At 38.5% G+C, this 25,942-nt stretch overlaps 1 protein-coding gene across 1 annotated transcript; it reads right to left on the reverse strand.

Annotated features, from left to right (window-relative positions):
* Window positions 1-2,334: 2,334 nt before the first annotated feature.
* Window positions 2,335-24,815, reverse strand: lurap1 (leucine rich adaptor protein 1). Its single transcript, XM_044200169.1, has 2 exons — window positions 24,075-24,815; window positions 2,335-9,764 (listed from the first exon to the last, which is right to left on the reverse strand). The coding sequence occupies exons 1-2, from the start codon at window positions 24,285-24,287 to the stop codon at window positions 8,868-8,870; spliced, it is 1,110 nt and encodes a 369-aa protein (XP_044056104.1). The 5' UTR covers window positions 24,288-24,815; the 3' UTR covers window positions 2,335-8,867.
* Window positions 24,816-25,942: the final 1,127 nt, after the last annotated feature.

A 25,942-nucleotide genomic window follows, 5' to 3' on the forward strand; every position in this document is an offset into this window, starting at 1 on the left:
GCTGATACTATGTGCACCCATTAGATCAGATAAACCATAATACTGCTGAACTGTAGGGGGGACATGAATAATACTGGATTTGTACATGAGCACACACTGAACACACACATGGGATGATGTCAGCTGATTTGAAAAGCTCTTTACAATCAATACCACAGCGTGGCATATTACAAAAGAACAGAACAGACCAGATCTATCTTCGCATATATGTTAATAGTATACTTGGCTGAGCGGCATTGATCCTTCCTGAAGATAAAATATCCAAAAGTCATCGTAACCAATGTTTTGGTGATGAATCATGGGGAGGTTTCTATTCTTAACATATTCTTGGCTGCAGTCAAACCAACAAGCCACATTTTCCATGTCCTTTCTGAAATCAAACTTTCATCATCACCGACGTCGCTGAAAACAGGGCTGTTTTCTTAGCTCATGAAAAGTTAAAGCAATAGTTCGACATTTTGGGAAATCCACTTATTCGCTTTCTTGAGAGTTAGAGAAGAAGGTTGATACCACTCTCATATCTGTACGGTAAATAGGAAGCTACAGGCAACAGCTGGTTAGCTTAGCATAGCACAAATACTAGAAACAGTGGAAAACAACTAGCCGCCATTTAACGGCAACTGGTTCTCACTCCTAAAGCGTCAGATACGGCAGCTTGGTCAGTGGTCGGATGCTGCAAACTATGATGCTGTAGGTACCCCTCTAGTGTCATTTCTGGAGGCGCCCCTCTAGTGTAATGTTTTGATGTGCTGTCAAAGTAAGGTGACATAGTATAAGAGAAAAGTCCATGTAGGGAGGAGGTCAGGGTGGTTGGATTGGTCAAACACAGGACTTTCACCCAGGAGACTGGTGTTTGTTTCCCATAAGACGGTGTAGTCCCTCATTCGTCCAGGAGTGTTTCATCGTAGAAAAGGTTTCAGTCGTAGTCATCTGGACACTGTTTTCAGAATCAAGACGTTTCGGCTCCCATCCAGAAGTCATTTTTCCCATCTGAAACCAATAGATAACATTGACATTTTTTTAACTTACTTAAGTTAATTTAACATAGTTAACGTAGCCTAACTAACGTACTTATTCTAAGCCAAACCATAATCTTTTCCTAAACCTAAAGAAGTAGTTTTGGTGCCTAAAAATAATCAAACTGCAACCGTTTCACAACGTTAAACACATGTTTTATTTTGCAAGTCTAAACGGACGTTGCATGTTTATTATTGCTAACTTGACCGCGGAGCCCTGCATGTGCAAAACTGACGCTAGAGGGGTACGTAGAGCATCATAGTTTGAAGCGTCGGGCCACTGACCAACCTGCCGTTGGTGATGGGAGTTGGGAGTGAGAACATGTTGTTAATGGATGGGCATAAGAGTGGTATCGATCTTCTCATCAAACCCTCGGCAAGAAAGTGAATATATCCCAAAATATTGAACTTTTCCTTTAACATTTTGAAGATATATGGTTTTCTCACAAGACAGAGACCAAATGTAAAGCAGGGTCCACTGGGAAGTGTTGTCATTTGTGAGAATCATACACTCCCAGACACAATGCCATGTGATGTCATATCCTGGGAGTCAAGTAAAATTTCAAATGAATATATGGTTTATTTTGCATTCTCATCATTTCTTATTTATTTCTTTTTCACAATTCTGTTTGAAGTAGCGTAAATAAACCCAAAGCTTGCATTATTCTCAAGCACAGGTGAAAAAACATTCAATCTAAAGACATATTTCCACATTTCTGATTAAGTGAGGATGCACGAGGACCACACTGTGCTGTGTATGTATCAAACTGATATTATTATACTCCCTGTTTAAGCAAAAAAACATTTAAAAAAAACACTGAAATAATATCAAAGTAAATACTGGGACATTCTACTTTTCAAGAAAGCATTTGCCATTAGTAGATATAAACCTTCCTTAGACAGTGGTTGCACGAAGAAGGACAGTGAAGCTTTCTCTATTTTCATCAAACCACAATATACTGTCGTCTTCGAAGTTGTTTTGGGAAATGGCCATTGAGTGCTTTGATTGCTAATGGCTCTGCATTGATAAACCTTTGTTGGAGGGCAGGGTGTATTGATTAGAAATCTACATAAGGTTCACTGAAAGCACTCAGAGTAGTTTAGATTAAGAGGTCAGGAGAGAAAAACAGCTGCTGAATGAAGAGAGGGTGGGGAGGTTTTGGTTTTAAATGTCTTATTTGCTTTTTCTCTGGGGAGATATTTGATACACTTGTCCAAAGGATCAAGAGGTCAAACTGCCAAATAGAATGTTTTCATGAGCAACATCACCGTGATCTCCCACTTCCTTTCTTGATAAGGGAAAAAAAACACAAGCAAAAACATTTAAAATATCTTTAATCATTGGATAAGCTCATATAATTTACATTCTGCATAATGTAATTCTCCACATTAATGATAATCATAATCAGTTATTTGTTGAACATTTCCACACAACATTTACAAAGAAAAAATAACATTTTTCTCTGGACACATTGCATAATAAAATAATTTTAAAAAATGCATCATACCATGGAAATAAAAACAATTCCACTCACTCAAGCAAGATATTGATTCAACTGATCCAGTGAACTGCAGTCGGTCTCTGTGCCTTTTATCTTTCAGTCCTCTATGCTTTGTGTTGCCTAAGTTAAGTTTTGGACACAGTTCAGAGCACAGTGTGCACTCAGTGGGGTTTATTTCAATTCACTTCGATTTTTTTGAGCAGTTTGGGATGTGAACAAAACACACACACAGGGATATAGTATAAATAAGATTCAAGAAAAGGAAACACTTAATGGCTGTCTTTGAGAGGCTGTCAGGTACCTAGAGACCCACGTCAGTCCCGGGATAAATTGTGCTTATGTGTGTTTGTGTATGTACAAGAGGAAGGAAGAAAACAGCAGGACACCGGGAGTGGAAGCTTCCTTTTAGCTGCATGCTGTGTGCTATGCCGCTCAGCTCACAGTTTAGCCCTCTGTTCTGCCTCCAGGGAGACACAACCAGTCTTACTTTTAGCTTCTCAAAAATGGCCAAAACTTGCAAGTAAAGGGCTCTTGACAGCATTTCAGGTGGCTATTAGAGAGGATGGCTGAGCTGTGTACTACTGCAGAACATAGCAGTGGGGAGTGTGAGAAGAAGGATGCAAAATCGGTACCAGCAATGACTATATGTACAGTGATTTACTGTGCATATTGTTGTGCTGCAATGAAAATGAAAAGCTTGCCCTAAAATGCTGAATTCCTAATATCTTGAAGAACATAATTAACATCTGAAGCTGACACTGACAATTTTTTTTTACCTTGTGTGGCTTTTGATTTCTGCCTCTCAACACTGTTAATCACTCCTTTTAAAATGTCTATTTTATTACATTATGAAAATGTTTTGAGCCCAAATTGACTTTTTCATCCAAATGTTTGATTCCTAACGTAATAACTTAAAAGGGCGCGATCAACACTGTTGCAGTTCTTGAGAGGCAGACATCACAATTACAGTTTTTTTTGCACTCAGTACCTGGACAAGAAAGATGGTGATGAAGATTGTTTAACTTTGGACAAGACTTATCTTTATTCACAAAAACATACTGAGCTGTCCAAGGTGACAAAAAATCTAATATTGTATTTCATTTAGTTCATTTATTTAACCAGGAAAGATTAGAGATTAAAAATAAGAGATTTCTAAGAATTAGTTTTTTTTCTCTTTTGAAAGTTTTCAAGAGATTTCAACAAGGACAATTAATTCTGAACTAGCACTTTTTGCAGCAGCTAGATTGATTTACATTCCCTCAGTCAGCCTGTATTAGCTAATTCAATGGGCATTAAATATTCTTACTGGGTGCTTGGCAGGTTATAATAAGGCACCCTTAATAAAGTGTTTATAAGTAATGGATTTATTAATGGTTAATAAATAATTTACAAATACTTTATAGATCAATTATATTATATTTTGGCTTTGGTAAAAAAAAAAAAAATCCCATTGGTTGGTGTTTACCCTTTGTATTTGTATGTGGTAATAATGCAGTTAAATGTTGGTAATCCATCAATCAATGCTCATGGTTTGTTGTGTCAAACTCCAAGTCTGCAGTTGTAAATGTTAATAAGTCATTAAGAGAATTAAGAGTTTTAATCATCAAGTCTGCAACTGACGTTGGTCCAGATCATTTGCAGTTCTTTTTCTAGAAATAAGGGATTTTTCACTACCTGATAACCCACATTTTGTTATTGTTAATGTATTTTATTAGTAAATTAGAAAAAAGAAAAACCATTAATAAAACTATTAGGTAAAACTTACAACCCCTTTTATAAAGGGTGCCTTACTAGGAAGAGGTACCTGAAAATGTAATCAGGATTCATCACAAATTACCTTTAAAGGTGTTAAACATCATTCTAATGGTTGGTATTATTCTGACTCTGTTAAAATGCATCACCAGTCATCTTATCTTATCTCATTCATCTAACCTGACATCATTCTAACAGTACCGCTACACTGCCACTAGTACTGCAGTAAACATTGTTTTATGTAGCCACTGGAGCTGAAGCCTGCTCGGTCTCATTGTCATGGCAACCTTGTGGATATCCACTCGTCTATGTAATCATGCTGTTTGTCTTGTGCCCAGAATAGCTGCAGGGTGCCACCTGAAGCCAAGGCAAACACATCACGCACTGGGCATCTGATAAATCCTGGACATCATGAAAGGACAGAACAGAAGGATTTGAGGGAGCAAGTCTGCCGGGTTGTGTTTACCTCCACACCCTCTAAAAGGGTGAGGAGAGGCTTTCAGCTTTGACTGAAAGGTATTTTCCACAAGTTAGTAACACTTCCATTCTTATCCATGCACACAGCAGTTATTATCCCTCTTTCAAAAACAATCAGGCCACAAGTGATTTTCTCCTGGCACCTTGACTGTCAGCACTCATTAAATCTCTGCCAATGAGCGGTTTAAAACAATGTTCATATTCCAGTTTTAAAATGGATGTTCCCAGTGAAAAACACATTACAGCAGCTTGGGCTACAGTATAGCTTCAAAGACACACAATATAGCTTGATGTAATGTGTTTTACAGGTTTATTCCCTGCACTAAAAAGTAGGGTTTTTTTCCCATATGGCTCGACGAATTTGGAAAGAAAACCACAAACGAGCAGACAGTCTCTTTGGCATGCAATACTGCTTTGTGGCCAACACATATGTTAAAAAGGGAAGGAGGTTTCAAATGACTTCATGTCTATACTGTGGCTGGATGATATACCATGGTTGAAATACTTATCCAGCGATGGATAGATGCTCTTCATTTTGTATTCAAAGAGATTTAGAGGGAAAGAAAAACGGGGGACAGATTTTTCTAAATGTTCCAACTCTTCCAAGAGTTCACGGTCCAGTTTGAACACAGTTTTTCCTTGCCTGTCTCCAGGTCTGGCCTACAGTCGCTGTCTCTGTGGTGCCGGCTTTATGGTGCTGTCTCCAGCGAGAGGGCATTGTGTGTGCATGATGTGTGTGTTGGCACAGACTGCACATTTCCATCAAACCAGTGCGGTGGTGGAAAGTAGGATGAAAAGAAAGGCAGGAGAAAGAGGAGAGAGGAAACACTTCAGTGGCTCAAACAAATGGAGATGCTGAGTTTAACATCTCACTGTAGCTGCCTGTAGAATTTCTTTACAGTGAGACCTGGCTGAAAGTGATTGAAGGTGGACTGGCTATAGATGACTCCCAAGTCAACCCGTCATAACAATTAGTTGCATTATAAATGCAAGCAGTAGCATTTAACAGGCAATTAACTCTTTACATGGTGTGAAAGCCGTGATCCATTTATTAACCGTTTGCTAAACCCCTCTCCTGAACTAGGCACAACAGGTCAAGCTTTGAATTTCTCCACATGTTGAAGCGATGTAGAAAGGGGCTGTAGTAAGAGCAAGTGTTAAAGTGTAAGGGCAGAATTAAACACACTGTTTAATCCATTCCTACTTTAACGTAAACTCAATCGTTAGCATGTCTGACTAACCAGCTTAGTACCTACAGTAGTTACTTCCAAGGCGTTAGAGTTAGCATATCATTAGTGTAGAGGTTGTGGGGTTACAGGGTCCATTAAAAAGTTCACGACTAACCTATCCACTGCATAATATTTCCCCACTGTGTGGCAGCCTGTCCTACATGCTATCAGAGTTTAGGCTACCTCTGTCCTGCTCTTTAATGGATTTGGGGAAGCAACTCCAGTTAACCTGACCTGATAGCATTACATTGTCCATACACATTGATTAGTCCTCATATTCTTTTCTCTCTTGTTGTTAAAAGTGAAACATATTGTTTGAAAATACAAACACGTGTGTAAGCTAATCAGCCAAACAGTGTTGTGATACAATGACCAGTCTAATCTTACATTTTTCTTTATAGTACTGACAGTCTCATTCTAGCCGATATCATGTAGCCATCAAGTGCGTATTTAAAGGTCCAGTGTGTAGGAATTAGTAGAAATGAGAAGCCTTCTTCTGCTGCCTGCTGTCTACCTCTATCTGAAATCAAGGACCCATTGTTTAAAAAATTACTTAGTATTTCGAGCTGTAAATCTGCCACATTAACTGCATATATGTGCCATGCGAAGCTTGACAGAGGTAGCAACATAAACTAAGGGCGGTGGGGCTTAGTGAACGGTCAAGAATGGTGAAAAAAATAAAAACATATCCTTGTCACAATGCATGAAATGTATGAAATGACTTTTACAGTAGGATGCAAGGATGCAAAGGGAAAGGGCTGGGTGTAGAGCCTTGTACTTTTTTGGTACTGACTGAAATGTGTCCATATGAGTACTGAAAACGTAATTTGTTTTGTTAGTGGAATCAAAACTCATACATATATTGTATTGGAACTAGCATTGAGTTTAACTCAACTCAACTCAGCACTAAAAGGACAGAGCGAGTGAAACATTTTAGAATTTGAAGTGTACAATTATACCACACATTGACTTCAATGTCAGCTTTTTCAGAAGGTCATAAGGTAAGAGAGAGGGTAAGCCAAACCTTTCACGAGGAGCTTTTTTTTTTTTAAACAAGGAATACTGTAGCATAAAAGGTTATGTACTGATTATGTAATATGTTCCCCTCCGTTTATCAAAAGTGTTGCACTACCCGTGCAGCATCAACATGACTAACTGCAGACTGGTAGGAGATATAGTAACGCTGTGATGAATGAGCTGAAAACGCTTGAAAACCTTTGGGACTCATCTATTCTTATCCAAACCTGACAGGCCAGCTGTGCTCAGGCAAGCAGTCGGCATCTGTCGCTCTCTCTCTCTCACACACACACACAAACACACATACACTTCATCTCCCTGTCAGTAGTCTTAGAAACTCCTGAAGAACAGACAAAATGATTTGATTTAATTTGCTAAGAAGAGGCTGCTTATGTAAGCCAGTAGAAAGGCTTCAAGAAATACTGCTTTTCTTCTCTGATTGTTTTAGGTCTTCCACACTTTTCTCATGATTTAACCAGTAAAGCTCTCAGCACAGGGCATGCAATATCCACCCAGCCAACATAACACATTCACCAGTCAACACTCACATGGCAACAGCACACAGACTGTTGGTCTAGCCATTTGTAGACGCAAGCAGAGGCCAGGAGGAGGCAAAAATAATACAAATAAAATCAGTCAAAAACTCAGATTATCATAACAACAGTGCAGTCATTTCAGGAAGGTACAGGCATATGTAGTTAAGGTTTACACCAATCAGGCACAACAGCTGCTTATAAAAACTAGCAAAGGTTACCATAACGGTTCAAAAATAAAAATAAATTCAGCCATATTCAGTATTTGCCTACAACCAGTCACGACTAGTACCTGATGCACAGAGTAGCTGTATTGTGATTCAATGAATATACAATGTTGCAGATGGTTGGTTAAGCACTGAAGGTATTAGCTCCACAAAGACACAAATGCTATGAGTATTTCTCAAAGAGGGAGGGAGGTCTTCTATTTTCATATCTTCTACTTTTTGTGCAGGTAGCTACGAGTTCGGGGAGAAACACACTCACGGATTTTATCAAAAGGTTTTAAAACTTATGTTTCATGTTAATACTTTATCAAGTAACACTGTCTATAACCTTTAAGTGTTCAGTTATATTGTCTAAGTCAAAGGGTTTATACAATCAATATAATTTGTGACTCCAACATAATGGGTTGATATGAGAAAACTTTGGTCTTCTACTTACTTAAATACAGTACAATAGGCTCTATCAGGGCTGTTAGAGGAGTTAAATTTGGTGATGATTGTAGAGGGCCCACCACAGGTAATTAAGGAGATCCCAGAGCGAAATTTTTTAGGGGGGGTCAGAAATCTTTGTTGTGCCCCGGGGTTTTAATTATTTAGCGTAAGTAGAGATATTGTAGTTTCTGGAAATTATTTTTCTGGATGAGAAAGTCAAATTATAATTAAAATCTAATTTGCATTGGCTGATGTACTATGTCAAGCAATCTGAAATCATGTTTCAGCTCTCTGGCAGATCATCTCACTGTGCTTTAGAAAAGAAAAGAAAAGAAAAGAGAAAAAGTCAGGGAATGCCGAGAAAGACCCTGAGAAAAACTATGACACAGGATTTTAAAATAGATTTTCCTAAGTTTGGCTAAATATGGTCAGAATCCTGTTATGTGCATCCGCCTTAAAACTGACATCAATGTTTTATAGAAAGTTAGTGCAGTCACAGGAGGCAACAACAAGACAAAAAAGTTATTCTTTGTCTTTCAAACCCAGTGTCGTTCAACAAGGAAAGCCTCACTATGTGCATTTCACAACAGCAGGTCACTCTTCTTCAATCCTTCAGTGATCTGGTCTTTGATGTTACAGAGGGAGTGTTCAATAGTGGTTTTAGCCCCCTCTGTTATTATCCTTCTTACAAAAACGTCACATCTTCTTGCGACTGCACCCACCGCCAGTGTGCGTCGTACTCAAGATGCATTTTGCCGTTCATTTTGCAAGTATCCAAGTCGATCTTTCCATTTTTGTAAGGTTTGACTTTGGGGCTCTGGCTGGTTCCCAGTTTCTCGTTGAGGCTAGGGCGGGTTGGGCTGCCTGTTTGCATGGTTGGTTTCTCCAGGACGGCATTAGACTTAACGGTTTGTGTCTGGGTATTGTCCTTAGAAACAGGGCTTCCTTTACTCGTCTCTGCAGCCCTGGTCCAGACCGGAGCGTCTTGCTTGGGGCCCACAGACGTGGCTTGAGAAGAGCTGACAGGAACAGCTGGTTTCCCAGTTCCAGGCCCAGCAGTCCCAGTGATAGCACTGGTAACCCCAGTACCTGGTCCACCTTTCACCTCCGTCCCATTTCCAACACCAGCTCCATTTGCATTTGTCCCAGCCCGAATCCCACTTCCAGCCCCAGTACCAGACCTCACCCCTACCCCAGCTCCTGTCCCTGCTGCTGTGACTGTGGCCCCGGGGCCTCCCCCTGTCCAGCCCCCAGCAGTAGCCTCTGAGACCAGCGGCATGGTGGAGCAGATAACCGACTCAGAGCTGGAGGGGCAGTACTCATCCATGTCATCTGCCAGGGTGTCCAGGTAGCTGCCGATGGAGATGTTGTCAAGCTTGTCATTGGGGTCCTGCAGGCTGCTCCAGGAGCCTCTCCAGGAGGTGTCAGGGCCCTCACCCAGGCTGTACTGGCTGCTGGTTAGGCTGCTGCAGCGACTCGTCAGCGTGCTGCGCTCCTCCAGCAGCCATTTCACTGCCTCGATGCCTTCATGGACAGCCAGCAACTGCTGCAAGATCTTCACGTCCACTGAGCGCAAGTGAGCCTATGGAGAAATAAAAAAGAACATGGATGAAATAAAGCTGCATGTTGAGGTTTATGATTATTTTCATTGAGTTAATGTTTTGATAGTTTGCAGATTGTAATAGGAAAACAATTTTATATATGAGAACCAGACAAACTATGAACCTGGGGAACTCTGCAGATATTTATTTTAAGCATTCAGCTTTGGCTCCACAAACGAGTACAAACACCATTATAATGCTATTAAACCTTTGCAGATTACCATAATTGGAAGTAAAGTATAACAGACGCTGGCAGGTCGAGTATACCCTGCAACCAATGTGGAAACAAATAAGGCAAAGGTAGAGGGGAAAAGCTTACAGATGGAAATAAAAGAAAACAGAAAGAGGGACATACTGGTAAAAGGGGAAAAAGAAGGTTTAGAGAAGTGTACTGTAAGCGGTGGATTAAGATGGTTAAAAGTGTTAACAGGGAAATATAACCAAAACTAACTCTGCAGAAGAAGCCGTTGAGAGATGGAAATTTGATACAGTGGAAAGTATGACACATTTGACAATACAATCAAGAAAAAAAAACTTTAAAAAGATGTCTAAATACCCTGTAAATGGTGCAAGCTACTCAAACATCTATTTATTCATGATGTCATCTGGTATAACAAATAAAGTAATGATTAATCAAAAATAACAGTCACTGGTGTCTTCTAATGGGATGTGTGTGTGGGAGGTTGAAAAAGCTAAATGATGAATAAAAGGAAAAACGACAGCAGCAGTCATGGAAAATTCCTCTCTAGAATACATTAACAGAGATCTACGAAGTGCAGGGCCAAGAGGTGATATATAGCACCAACATTCAAAGCTCGGCCTGATGATATCCACCCCTCTCTGCAGATAACCAGGCTCTCTCAAAGCTTAAGCATTTAGTCTTTCAGTATCTCAGATCCCTCGACGTAATATTTTTTCTTTATTACTTTTTCTGTCTGTCGCTCACTGTGCCCCCACAGGATGTCAGTCTCTTTCTTTCTCAAGGCCATTGCAGCTCTGTTTTCTTGAGTCATATCGTAAAATAAATAGTTTATAAGCTTTTAATATTACCATACCATGTTTGTGTTAAAAAAGTATCTAAGCATGATCCACAAGTGAGCGTTACTGTATACTATATATATATATATATATATATGGTACTTCAACCTAAAAATACATAATATTTTATAACCTCATCATATATGTTATGTATATGTTTCAATATACAATCTTAATTTGGGAAGTAACTAGTAACCATAGCTGTCAGATAAACATAGTGCAGTAAAAAGTACAATATAGTGTAAAGTACAAATACCTCAAATTTGTCCAAATACAGTAGTTGAGTTAATGTATTAAGTTGCATTCCATCACAGTGTTTTACTAAACTAGCTTATACAAAATACAAAGTGTTATAATGCAATGCTATATGAAATATACTGTAGTGTCTCCATTCATAATAGTCACAACCAGGCAAAATACCCAAACATTGCATGTTCATACACAAACTATAAATTGTATATTGTAAAGCATAACAGTATATGATTCTTATAGATTGTGTAAGGGGTACTTTTACAGCAAAACGTGCATAAATGGTCAAAAATGGTACATGTAGCAGTTTTACCGATGTTAGGTAGAAGTGCAGGGACCTTAAGAACTTTGCCTTTTGACCTTTTGGAGTCTTCGTATACCTCTCTTATTTCCTATATTGGGTCCTTATGACCCTTCACGTCAATAAAACAGTGGAGAGGAACGTATTGATTCTTCCAACCTGCCAAGCTATTTATCTCTTGGTCCTGCATAATGTTAGCATCAAGGGTTATGTCTCCAGTGGAGCGATGCATCATTGTAGATTTAGACTGTATGGTTTTCCTGTCATGATACTTAGTGTTGCTCAAAACACCTACCAAAAAAACAAAAATCCCTCTATCTGTCAGGGTATTCAAGAGCCTGAGATTCTGTCATCTACAAGGAAAACAGAGTGCATGTACAGAAAATAATACCTCTCATACATCATCTCTATGCGTAGGTAGTGGCTGACCATTCAGGACAGTAATCACTGCTGGCTGTAGGGTAAAACTATTTTATCACATTTAGTCCTCTCCAATTCAGTGTCATCCCCTCATCTTTCTTAGTATCAGGCCCACTGAGGTTAAAAAGTCATAAAGTAGATCAGTGATTTAGATCAGTGGTTTCCAAACTGTGGGTTGGAAGCACCCACGGGGTCCCAAGATAAAACTGAGAAGTCACATGATGATTAAAGGGATAAGATAAGGGAAAATCTCACACAAAATTATGTTTATTTTTTTCTGACCTCCCTCTAATTTTTTATCTTTTTCATGTGAAATATTGGATACGTTCACCTCTTCAGGCCTATAAAAATCCTTCAAATGATACTGATGATGATAATCAGAGAAGGAAAAGTCCCCCTTTGGTTGCTCATGACTTATGTCCAAATTCAGGCCATAACCTTTGATGAGGTGTCTCAAGCAGCTTTATTTCAAGGAGTCCAAAGCCGCATGGGAACCATCCAACTGAATATGGGTGGGGTTGGCTCCTATTACTTACAGCCCACCATGCTATCCATGCCATATGTATCAACTGTCATCACAGTGGACTGTAATATGGGCATACATCATTAGCTCAAACAGTGTTACTTAGTCTGATTGCCTTGAAACCTTTAAGTTGGTTGTTTATGTGACTTGTGAGGACTTACATTAATTCCTTAGAGGCTTACTCAAACCTAAACCATAACCACTACTTGCCTAACCCCAACCCTTGCTCAAACCTTAACCAAAGCGTGACTTTAATTTTATCTAAAAGCTAAGTTTTAATCCAAAAATACATAGATGGTTAAGCTTGTGGGGACCAGCTTTTTGTTCTCAGATGGGACAAGAGTCGCCACACGGCTGAAAACCCAGTTTTCAGTTCTTCACCTCAACACCCCATGCTAGCTCTTATTTCCATCTAATTTCTTAGAAAATAAAAAAATCCCTAAGCTCTTGCACTGTAGCTCTCTGATCATGTTTTTAACTGTATATACGGGAGAGTTGCACTTCCAATTGGATTGTTTTGAGTTGGAATGCACTTATTGTAAGTTGCTTTGGTCAAAAGCGTCTGATAAATTGATAAGTACAAACACAGGCATACACACATCATCTAAGAGGCAGAAAAGAAACCTGGAACAGCTGAGATGAAGCAAAGTGTTGGAGCTTTCATAGTAAAGCTTGTTTAGAGGAAAGTAAAGGCCTGAGCTGTGTGGTCAATGTATTGCAGATCTGCTGATGCCAAAGTCACACGGTATGCTAAATTACAACTGGCAGACGCAGCTCTAACAACACGAGATGAAGGAAAAAGAAATAAACAAGAGTGAGATAAAAGGAAGACATGAAATAGAAGATAAATATATAGATATCTAATTATTCATCCCATCCATCCGCCTCTACTGTACATGACACACACATAAAAGCACACATCACATGATTGCAGGGAGGAGTTGCCAGACAAAGAATCAACAAAGATCAACAGCCACAGCTTTCTGTCTGTCTGTGTGTGTGTGTGTGTGTGTGTGTGTGTGTGTGTGTGTGTGTGTGTGTGTGTGTGTGTGTGTGTGTGCGTGACGTCCTCGGGCACAGTCAGACATTTGGGGTGGAGTTCAGGTTTGAGGTTTTTCGGCTGGCAAAGACTTAGTGCCTAATGAGGGTGGCAGTAAAAGTAGCTCCATGCCTGTCAGCGCTGAGGTGGCACAATGCTAATGAAGCTGAGCGCTCCACCAGTCTGTGCTCACTCTGCTGCTGAGCTGGGCCTGTCTAACAAATAGATCCACTAAATTCACAGTAGCTCTCACACTGTTTTACTCATTCTTCTTTAGTGCGAAGGCTGCATTTGACTCCATATTCTATATTCAGCAAAAACCAGTTGTGATGAATGTGTAGCATAGTCAAACCAAAACTATTTGTATCTACAATAACATATAGACTCCTAAATTTGACAGTTTACATCCATTTTAAAAAGCTGTATAATAAAGGAAATTATTTTTTCTTTTGTTTTGTTTTATGTGATATTAAACTGAATATATTGTGTTTTAATGTGTTGGTCAGACAAAACAAGCAACTTGAAGATTTCACCTTGGGCTTTAAGAAATTGTGATTTTCAAGCATTTTTTCAAAATGTTCTGACATTTTATAGACCAAATGATTAATCAACTAATCAAGAAAATAAATGTGACTAATCATTAGTCGCAGCCCTAAATATACATTTGTTTTCCTCAAAATGATATCCTGGCATATAGAAAGTGCACATAATTAATCATAATACAGTTCCCAAAACAGAAAAGTTTCAGTGAACAAATGTAAAATAAAAACATAAAAGAAAATAACAGGAGAAAAAACAAGCAGAAATGTAACCACAAGCCAGATTAGTTCATTTCATCATCTAAAATGCAAGACTTACTTGTGGTTATATTAACAGCGATTTCTTTTATTTTTAGAATCAATCTAGAAATCAAAATTGTAAAATACAAAGATGATATTACATTGTATGTTACTAAATAAAGATATGCAGATGTCCCTTATGCTTTTTTGACGTCTAATTAAAAACGCCTACATGCCCATCCTTGTGCCAACAGTGGAATCCATCCAGTTTGCATGCATGCCAACTGTATCTTGCATTGTGTGTCATGCTGCTGTTCTTGAAGGAAATTCTTTCATCTCCATAATTTTCATGATATCCAGATTGATATACAGACTTTTATTATATTTATATTATATTTATATATTATTAAGTCAAAAGTACTCATTATAGGGAGGATCCAGTCAAAGGAAAAATGTCATACTGGGGTCAAAAGGTTTTTATGTGACAACAGTCAGGATGAGAGCAGAGAATGGACATCCAGGACTATGCAGCAATGATGACTGAAACATCATTAATCATTTTGTCTCATTTTTTGTTCATCACTACACCAACAGCCAAACAGATTTCAGTTTTCCTACTCAGGCATGAGGCCGAGCACCTTCTGGCTGATCCATAGGATTCTGGAAAGCTCATTTTCCTGCCTTTTATATCTGGTACATGACTGCATGTGAGTGCACTGCAAACAATATTCAGCTAAATATCATTCTTTATTTTAAAATAAACCTGCTGACTGAATGAGATTTAACTTAGTTTCAGGATTCTTGTAACTCAAATGATGTTTTCATTTTAATAATGGAGTAATCTGCCTTATTCTGAACAAAATTCATCAAGTGAAACAATGCTGAAGGCATGTGGTTGTTTTTCTTGAGAGGCCATTGTGTTTGAATAGCTGTTCTTTGCTTTTTAATATGTTGTGATTTTGTACACCTGCAACCTTGGCCAGGTCTCTCTTGTAAAAGAGATTTTTGATCTCAATGGGACTTCCTGGGAAAATAAAGTAAAATAATGTAGATAATTATATTACCAGTGTTTTTCTTAATTTTAAGATAAATATGATTATACGAGTAAATTAAACTAAATATATTATACATTTAAGTAAAAACAATTAGTCTACTAATCAAATAACTGATCAACTGAATGGTAATCAGTAACAAAAAACATTTGCTGCAAGCATTTTTAGGGGGTTTGATCATTCGTCTGTCAAAACAAGCAACACGAAGACATCACTTTGGGATCTGGTGAAAGGTATTTGTCATTATTTTTGACAAACCACAGCTTAAATAATCAATTAATTTAATCCAAAAATGCACAATAGATGAATCAATATTGCTTCAGTGCAACACAGCTGAGGTTAAGGAAATGCCTTCAGCACTGAATGCAAACACCAGCTGGAGAAGATGACTGATCGTTAACACTTCAGTGATCTCCTCAGCATGAGGGAATTTAACTGAAGGTGTGTTTCAATCCCTGATTTTGACTGACCTATTTCTACCTCTTTGAAAGTAGAAGGAACCAGTGAGACCTGGACGTGCCAGGACTTCCAGACACATCAGAAGTCCCTTTTTACGATTGTTGGAAAGTTTACTATTATGGATATTTTGTTGGACTTTGGTTTTCTGTCAGATTGTAGTTTTCCTTGGACACTTTGTTGGACATTTATTCTGTCAAAATGTGGATTTTGTGGCAGAGCAAATTGTGGTGCAATGTTTTGGATCACATGTTTTGGACCATGAACCTTGGTTTTATCCAGGCAGAGACGGTGCTTAAATGGTTACACGAGACACACAAACTGGAGCTATAGCTGCTGCAAAATTCTGATACATTTTACATAAAAAGTCTCAAGTGATTGTTATTTTTAAACATCAACATGTCGTTTCTCTGCATACCAACAACAAACAGGAGAAACAAATTCACAAAATGTTCCGTCATCTTTGCTGTTCAGGAAGTTATGAAATGCAGCTTTTGTTCGCAGATATTTCTTTGTCAGCATACCTTTTTACAAATAAGACATGGGCCAATACTAACTGCATATCTTAAAGAATTAAAGAGCTACAATTTCAGTCTTATGTTTGTAGTTTGGGTCATCATTCTAATCTGTAATAATAATATTATTGGCTTGTTTACAACCAGTCTTGGCTGGCCACTCATGTTTCTTGCTCCATCTGTCTTCGCTGTAGCAATGAACTCATCAGTTATTCTGGTGAGTGCAATGTTAAAATGACTACGAAAATAAAACCCAACTTTTAACAGGACCAAATTATTATCCTTTAAGTTTTATTTCAGATGTTATGGTAGACCAGTTTTCCCTCATCAATATGCAAAATTAAACAGCATGGCCCTCCAGAATCTGATCAGATATTCCTTTTATTTGGGGGAATGTTAAGTGTTAGAATGTATTTTCAATCATGTATTGACAAATTGAGTGTCTAAACACAGACATTCAGTCATGATACAGTACATTGTGATAATGTATGCACAGCTGAGGCGTGACGCAGACTCTCCCATGTTGTGAAAACAGCTTCTCAATGTCACACAGCTACCTAACAGACTGCTGAATCACTGCCAGCAGGGACAGCACGAACATGCACTTGCTCTCTCATACACCAGCAAAATAAACACCCGTCTCTATCTGCACAGTCTCTCCCTCTCTCTCTCTCTCTCTCATGTCCCCTGGTGTCGCTGTCTGTCGTTTCACCTTCCCAATCTAACTCAGGCCCTCTGCAGACATACGGCGACCTTGCAGAGTCCCTACAGTCTCGATAGACAGCAGAAGGTTGGCCCTGTCTCTCCATAAACCTCCAAATGCTCCATCTGTCTGTGTGCACCTCTGAATGCTCTGTAAAATATCTTTCATATTTCTCTTTTGTGTTTCTTTATTTGACTGATCATTCCACCTGTTTTATCTTCCCCTCTATAATCATCTTTGTGTCTCTCTTTTATTCTCTTTCTCCTTTTCAGACTGCCCAGCAGACATGTTTTGGATTGCAACATGCATGATTTTATTGCGTAGTACAAGTCAGACCAAATGAAAATAAATGTTTCACAAGATTAAAATACTGCCTGGAAAATGATTTACTGCATTTTTGTCCTGATTTCGGAACTATGCTTATTAAAACATATTTGGGAAAACAAATTAGAAGTGTCTATAAACATAATTTCTCAGAGACAGGGTTGAAAACAAAATGTTATGGATGCTTAAAGGAGCTCAGGTGATTTGGCAATGATTTCATTAGACAAAGTCTTTGAGGAGATAGCCAGTAGCCACGCAGAGAAAGAAGACTGAGATTAAACAGACTAAATTTTGATTCCCTACAACTCAGCTCTGTGCTCAAAGCTGACTTTGCACTGACATTCATCTGCCCAGAGGTGGAAGACAGAGATAGAGAGTGACAGAGAAAAGCTACAGAGAGAGACAAGCAGATATGGACAAAAAAGAAGAATGACATACCCCGAGCAATAACACAGCATTCACCCTGTATGTCTCCCTTTGATAGCTGAAATACATGTGCTGGTCATGTATAAAATGCACAAAGCAACTGGTATACAAAGGGCCAATGTATGTGTGTGTGTGTGTGTGTGTGTGTGTGTGTGTGTGCTGACTGCCAGTCTTGTGCGGTTTTAAAGGAGTGTCTCTGTATCCAGTAAGTCTGTTTAGATTAGTGGAGAGTGTGTCTTCCATTAGACAGCTGGAGATGAATGCAAAAGGCAGAAGCTTTAAAACTGCTCCCACAGAGATGAACAACAACACTAAAATCATTAATAACAACATTTATCTGCCTTCAGCTCGCAGTGCTGTAAAATGTTCTCTGCAATACCGAGCCATAAGCATTGACATAGTGCGTGCCTACACAGTATACAGGGTATGTTAGCAGACAGCCTAACGCCAGATATCTAAGAAGATCACACCAAAAGCCTTTTCACAAATGAAGTACACTTTCTATATGTGTCATCTTTTAGATGTCTTCCTTCATATTTCTCTGACACGTTATTGCCAGAACAATGATGAAATGGTGTTTGTTCAATATAGCGCCAAAACATTTGTTGATGAATCAATTAGTCAAACATTATCTGGCTCCAGCTTCTCAAACATAAGGATTTGATGCTTGTTCTCTTTAATATCATGTGTAAATTGAATACCTTTAGAAAAGCAATTTGAGGACATCCCATTGGGAAATTGTGACGGACATTTTTCACTATTTTCTGACATTTTATAGACTAACCAATTAAGTGGAAATTGATTAAATGTTGATCAAAATAATCAGTCTGGAAAGCAGTGACAGACCATCTTTGTAAACAGCAAACTGTCCGTCATCATTCCACATGATTTTTAAAGTTTCTGTTTATTTAGTGTTTTTCACCAAAATGCATTGTGTGTATCCTTGAGGTCTGACAAACTTCTTTAATGCTGTTTCTTCCTAATAAAACATTTACAACATTGATTTTTTTTTTTACATTTTAAAACCTGCATTGTTGACATTCATGTTTGCTAACTAGCAGTCTTCTTCTACCCCACCTTTTGCCTTTGTATTGCTATGTTTCTTGATGTTACCACCACCAACTGTTGATCAATGAAATAGCATGAAACCACTGGTAGAATGTAACTTTTACTCAAGTACTGTACTTAAGTACAATTTTGAGGTACTTTACTTGAGTTTTTCCATTTTATGTTACTTTATATTTCTACTCCACTACATTGTGGAGTCATATATTGTGCTTTTTATTCCACTAGATATATTTGATAACTTTATTTACTAGTTACTTTGCAGATTTAGATATTAATACAAAATATAAATCAAATAATTATGATAAATAGACTAAGCTACCCAGCAGTATATAAAGTAATTAATCACTAATTATAATCCAGTAATATAACATATATGATTCTGAAATGGGCCATTCTGCATAATGAGTATGTTTATGTTGTTGGAAGGTATAGTTTGATGCTAATACTTTTGTACTGTTTGAAGATTTTGAAGGACTTTTACTTAACAGAGTATTTTTACGCTGCTTTTACTGAAGTGAAAGATGAGTACTTCTTCGACCACTGTGTGCAACCATTGGCAAGAATTTGTGTCATATCACCACATGCCCAAACAAATTGGCACCCCACTCATCAAACAGTTGCTCCGTAGCATTGCTAGTCGTCCACAGGTGCTTCTACATAAGCTGGACATGCAAAGGGAAAGACACTGTAAAACAACTGCCTTTTATGTGTAAAAGGCTGTGTGTTTGTTCCAGTCTAACATACACTGTAAGGAGTGTTAGAAATGCAGAATAACATCCTGTTTTTCCTGACAGTTAACAAGAAGCAGAGCAACATTTCATTACTGATGGTGACACAGTGAGAACATGGCTCACACACACAGACACACGCACATCCTTGAGCTTACAGTAGACAGATGCTGCAGCCCGCCATCACCATGCTGTGTGGTGACAGATACAGTAGAGTAACAGATGACTGTGGAACAAAAGAGCAAATACAGAAAGTGTTCAGCATCAGAAAACAGTGAGAAAAAAACACTTCCAGGGACTCTGCCAGGTTACGCATGCATGCACGAGTGTGTGTACATGTGAGCTTTGTGATCCATTTAGCATTACTCTGCAGACACTCTGCACACGCGTTACTGCACATCTTACTAAGCAGATTTCTGATGAAAGTGCAATGGTCTGAACTCTTCTTCTGCATTCCCATTACACTACACCACTCTGATAGATGAATGCAACAACCACACACACACACACACACACACACAGAGAGAGGAGCATCCTGGCTCTGTGCTGGAAGTTTCACTCCCCTCCAGTTAGGACATGGCTCTTTATCACTTCTCTCTCAGTCCTCCCTCTTTTGCAGCAAACCTGATTAATGGCTAAAACTGTTAACAACTCAGTCTGGTCCTCTGCTCTCGACAGATTTATAGAAACTCCCTGCATGCTTTGTGAATCCAAACTAGGTGCTTTAATCAACTATACACTTGGGAACTGGCTGACATCAGTGTCTGGGGGTTACAACAGTTAATTTCTCTATAACATTCCCAGTTTGATAGCTTAATAATTTATATAATTCCCTATGAAATGAATGGGCTGATGGAAAGCTTGGAGACGTAATACCAGCCTGTGTCTGGTCTGATTTTGACAAAACTAGGAGGGATGATGTTACTCCATGGATCCAAACTGACGCGACCAATATCGTACTAAGTTATGTCTTTTTCTAACCTCATATTTAATTTGTTTAGCCATTACTTTTACATATTGAGCTGTCAAATGGACCTTCCTAACATCATGGTGCCAGCAGTGATTGACATTGGATTTGTGATGTGACTGTAAAGGCTTCACCTCTACTAACATGGACGTTGATGGAGGACTGAAGGCACATTCTTGAAGAATGAATTAATTTTGGACCTTGAATGTGGTGGAAACACTCAAAATGTATGTTTTCTTTCACCTGTTTTTATTTTTGCACAGTTTCAGACCTAAGGAACAATTGCCATGAATCTGAAAAAGTGGTTGACTAACACACATTTTTCTTGATGTTGTGGTGCTTCCTGCTTCTTCTACTGCCAACAAAACATTCAACAACAAAAAGTAAAGAATAAAAAGAGCGGAGGTGCAAATAACCATATGTCACTCGCATCTCTATCATCACAGCAGCTGTGAAAAACATCACAGGGCTCAAGTGGATCAGATGAGTCAAATGCATTCATTAATGAAAAAGCCATATTAGGTGGGAAGCAGCAATGAAATCCCATGATGCAAAGCTACTGGTGTCATCTTATCACATCCTCTTGAATATATAGTTGATGGAAACATATTGCTTCACTTTTTGCTTTTCTGAATCCCTTTAAAACATGTGCAACATTTTAATGGAAATATCATATAATGTAAATTCTTTCATGAAAAGATATTAATCTTTCCTTTACAATAAAGTTTCATACAACACGGTTTTAATATGCTGACTCATATGGTAATGCATTATGTATCATCATATCTTTTAATAAAATGATATATCATAAATCGTATCCCCAGTGGCATTAATGTGACATGTATCCTATATGCCTAAACAGCCCATGCTGGTCTAGTGTCATGTGTAAATTCAACTAAACTAAACTACATTACACATATAAGCACCTTCTAAATGCAAGATATTGGCAAGTATTAAGAGGGCCAAATAGTATTTATAGGCCCACATTCCTAAAAGTACAGCTGATATGTTTCTTCAGGAAGTGCCCAGTTACAGTGGGGAGAGGACTACTTCCTCTTTAGGACTCTCCAGACATCTAAAGTGCATCTGGGCTGCCAGCATCATGAGCTTGTGTTGCTACAACACTGAAGTTTCTATTTCTAACATGTGACCAAACTGATAATGTGTTTTGGATGTTTGAATGCCACCGATGTGTTTTGGAGAAACTCTCTCACAAGACAGCTTGCTTTGTTTGGGAGTTTGGTGATAGTGCATGTGCTCTGTGTCACAACCACAGGAATGTATGATATACATGATCACAGAAGGGGGAAAAAACAACTGTAGAGTGGTGCATTATTGATACAGACCTCCACTGTTTGGAGGAGGCTGGGTCTATGTAAACAAGAAGATAGAGAGATATGTGTTTAATGGAACAACTTAACCACTGCTCAATAGGAAATAATCTGCTGTCAAAACAAAGAACAATCTTGGCTGGACAAAAGAAAACGTTTGATTGCAGTTCGTAAGCTTCTACATGTGATTTAATGTGTCATTTAATATGTGAAAAACAAAAGCAGCCCTAAAATATATTTCAGAGACATGATGTACCAATATATGACACCAAAACTTAATTCATATGAATGGTGTGATTAGTGTTAACCACCTGACAATAGATGGACAATGAATTCATCACATTTCTACAGGCCTTTGGTGGTGAACTCATTTCCTAGCAAACACAGCCATCTGCAGCTGTTGGCATGGTGAGGAGTGAGTATGACAACTCAAATTACAAATATCACTGATGCATTTCGTACAGTAATATCTATTAAGTCGCAAACTCAAAAAAGAGACTCTTGATATCATCATACAGTAAGTCTCTGTGTACAGTATGTAACTGTTTAGTAGACTAATTGCAGTTAATTCTCACTAGTAAATATATAGTCTTCATAATCTTGTCTTGTTAGACTGGAATTGTGGTCTGTGAATTTGGGGAAAATATGCTTATTTACTTTCTTGCCAAGAGTTAGATGAGAAGGATTTTATCAACTTTGGACAGAGCCAGGCTAACTGTTTCCAATCTTTATGCTAAGCTAAGCTAATCGGCTGCTGGCTGTAGCTTCATATTTACCTTACAGAAATGGGAGTGGTATCGATCATCTCATCTAACTCTCGGCATGAAAGAGAACAAGCAGATTTCCTAAAATGTTGAACTATTCCTTTAAAGAACGGAATACCAGAGAATAACATTAATTTACTATTGAGTCCCACTGAGAGCCACACTGAGAGTCCCTACAGCAATAATGGTACCACTGTTAAGAATAGTAAACTTTGGGTCGTATATTAATGCTTAACTAACTATATAACTAAGCATTAACTATTCTTGTGTTAACATGTAAAGTACGTATCAACTGTGTCTTAGTCCTGATGAACTGATATGCTGACAAATTTTAGTACCTGGTAATAGTATGTAAATCACACAATAAAAGAACAGGAGAATTGTATTAACATCAATCATCTATTTATTCATCCATAATCTATACCATCTTATCCTTTGCTTTAGCATTTGCTTATTTTTAACATTTAACCAAAACATAATAATATGCTAGCACGAGCGCATTAAGTAAGAAAAAAGAAAAACATTGGTTAGTAGAAGCCTTTGGTGCCAAGAGACATCTTAAAATTGGGCAGCACTGAAGTGCACATGCAATGGCAAATGACACAGAAAGCAGATCCAAAGGAGAAATTTTAAATTCTTGGAATATTTGTACCAATGCTCCCGAAAGGAAGTTTCCTGGACATTTTACAAAAATACTTTTTTTAGCCAATATTAGCTTATTGCAGACATATTGGTATTGGTGTATATGTTGGTCGATAAGTAACAAGAAATTGCAATACAGAAACTAGGTTTGAGTAAATTTAGAAACCCTGTCACCATTACAGAGTTTGTCCACCAGAGAGCACTGACAAGTTGATTTTTCAACTGTAAAATGTCCCGCTCAGTAGGCCTATATATCTCTGGCCAATATATCATTATCAGATTTTTTTAAACTCGTAATTATCAATATCAGTATTGGCCTCTAAAATCCAGTATCGGTGGGGTCATAGTTCCAGTGTAAGATCTGTACCTGAGCAGGAAGAGGGCTTGAGGATGTCCCATTGGACAATAGAAGTTAACCATTCGTTCTCATCACCAGCAGATGTTCAATGATTATTTCACACTTGACCTTTTGCGCATTAACTAAGCATTAAATATTGAGATCTTAACTATTGGTCTTTAATAACAATTTGATAGTTGTGGTAAACATGAAATGGCTTGCAATCATATCAAAAACATATACCGTTTTTTTGTTTTACAATTTAAAACTTATTTTTCAAATAATTCATCTAAGTGTTATCTGGTACTGTGTTTTTCATTGATTAATCTACACTTCCAGGAGTTCTACAACTATATGACTGTGCTGCATAGTAGCCTACTGTGTGCATAGTACATCCCTGAGTCATGATAAACTGATCTGCTGATAAATGTTTAAATATTCACAACAACAGTGACCAATGGAGCAGGACCTTAGTTAGGCAGGATATCTCAATACTGTGGTGACAGTTCAGTGAATGCCACATCCTGGAAAACAAGAGTCTGCCGCACGTCCAACAGCCTGTGCCACCACGCAAGCGCGCACGCACACGCACACACACACACACACACAGTCGACTAAAGCACTCTTACCATCTCCATCTTCAATTTCCTGATCTTTTCATCCAAACTCTTCGTCCCCGTCTCCTTACTGGTGTCGTGCGCGGTGGCCAGCTTGGCGTCTCCCCGGAGAGAGGACGCATCTTCCCGCATCCACCTGAGCAATCCCTCGGGGGTCTTCCGGCCAATTTTCACCTCTATGTCTTTCAGATCGGGGATGGTCTCGCTGGCAGTGCCTTCATCCATCGTGTTCGTGTTAAAACCGAAAAGATCCGCAGGACAAAGACTACGTCCTTTTCGTTTCTTGGAAATTGTTGCCTGTCAAGCTGCTGGAGTCACTTCCTATAGGATTGTATGGCATCCTATGCGACTCCAGCTGAGTTAGACTGCGCCAGGAGAGAAAAACAATCTGACAGCATCAACATAAGAACATGCGCTTATTCCAGCAAAATAATGCTTAGAGGAATTAGTATTTTAGCTGTATTATCAAATTGATGAAGCCCGTATATCTAAACAAACTGAAAAAAGAAAAAACCCTTCTAATTTGCTGTTTATTTCCAGTGGCTTGTTGATTGGTTCCTCCACAGTCTGATCTCCAGAGTCCAGTGTCCGGTGTGTGATCGCTGTAGGCCGGTGGAGGCTGGTGTGTCTTGTTGGAGATCCACACTGCGCAGATTCCACCTGCATGATGACAGCGACCAGCAGCCGCAGAGCGCGAGAGGAGACCCCAGGCTGTCATTCGCCTACAATGACATCATGAAGTGTCCGGTACGACTTTCAAAATAAAACATGCGTAAAGGAACACGTTGGATTTGAGTATTTGGAACTACCAAAATAAAAATAACAGCTCTCCCGTCTGAACTGAGCAGTGAACAGTTAAATAAACTGAGTTAAAGTAACTTAATACAACAATGTGAAAATACTCGTTTACAAGTAAAAGTCCCGCTTTTAAAATCCTACTTTACTAAAAAGAAGTATTGCCAACAAAATGTGCTTAAAGTATCAAAAATAAAAGTAGTCTACTTGTTGGCCCCCACGTTATTAGATTGTTAATACTGATAAAGCAATGTATAAGTAAGGACAAGCAGCCACAATCATAACAGTTAACAATTTATTAGGTACACCTAGATAAATCTAATGCAATATATCCCACCTGTGTGAAGCTGAATTTACAAGCGCTGAGTGTAAAATGCAAAAAGAAGCTGCTAATCCTTTTAATGGCCCTGATTGTTTGTAATCAATAGTCGTTGTAATGAAGTCTCAAAATTGATGTTGTATTAATAATGTACTAACAGACTGGCCAGCCTTGATCTACACGCATCAAACCAACATATTAAAGCACCATGTCATCAGCTCACCAACACCACCCACCCTGCGCTCATTTGAACTTTCATTACAAGTCTCTCTGTCCATTAGTAAAAACTAATTCCAATGAATTTCAGTTGTGTAAGAAAAAAAAAATATTAAGATTTTTAAAAAATTTGCAGCTAACTCATACATTTTGTATGATGCTGGGTGTGCCAGCTTTAGATTTAGACAGCACAGACACCCATGGCTAACCGGCTGGTCTGCACACATATATTGCTAAATGAAATAAAAACACACATGTGTGTAATCCCTTTGTACTCAAACTGTCTTAATGAACATCAATTTCAATTTCAAAGACTTCTGTTGCAGCTGACTCTAAAATGTAACTTTTAATTGTTGCCTTTTTTTTTCTCGCAAAAGCAGAAATCTTAGTAACTCAAATTAAGGTTGCAGTATGTGTTGCAGCTGATTTCAGATCATTTCACTAAGAAGCTGTTTAGATGAAGCAGAGTCCCTGTGGGGTGGGATAAATGAAGAGTCTAATCAGTGTAATGAAGTACGACAGATGTCTGTGTTACTTAAGACTATCACAT

This window comes from Siniperca chuatsi, linkage group LG6, assembly GCF_020085105.1.
Source record: "Siniperca chuatsi isolate FFG_IHB_CAS linkage group LG6, ASM2008510v1, whole genome shotgun sequence".
NCBI lineage: Eukaryota > Metazoa > Chordata > Actinopteri > Centrarchiformes > Sinipercidae > Siniperca > Siniperca chuatsi.

Excerpts from the sequence above, each read along its gene's own strand:
- lurap1 (XM_044200169.1), bottom strand. The coding sequence starts at position 24,287 with ATGGATGAAGGCACTGCCAGCGAGACCATCCCCGATCTGAAAGACATA. Across the intron at positions 9,765-24,074 it reads GGAAATTGAAGATGGAGATG|GCTCACTTGCGCTCAGTGGA; the intron begins GTAAGAGTGCTT and ends ATTTCTCCATAG.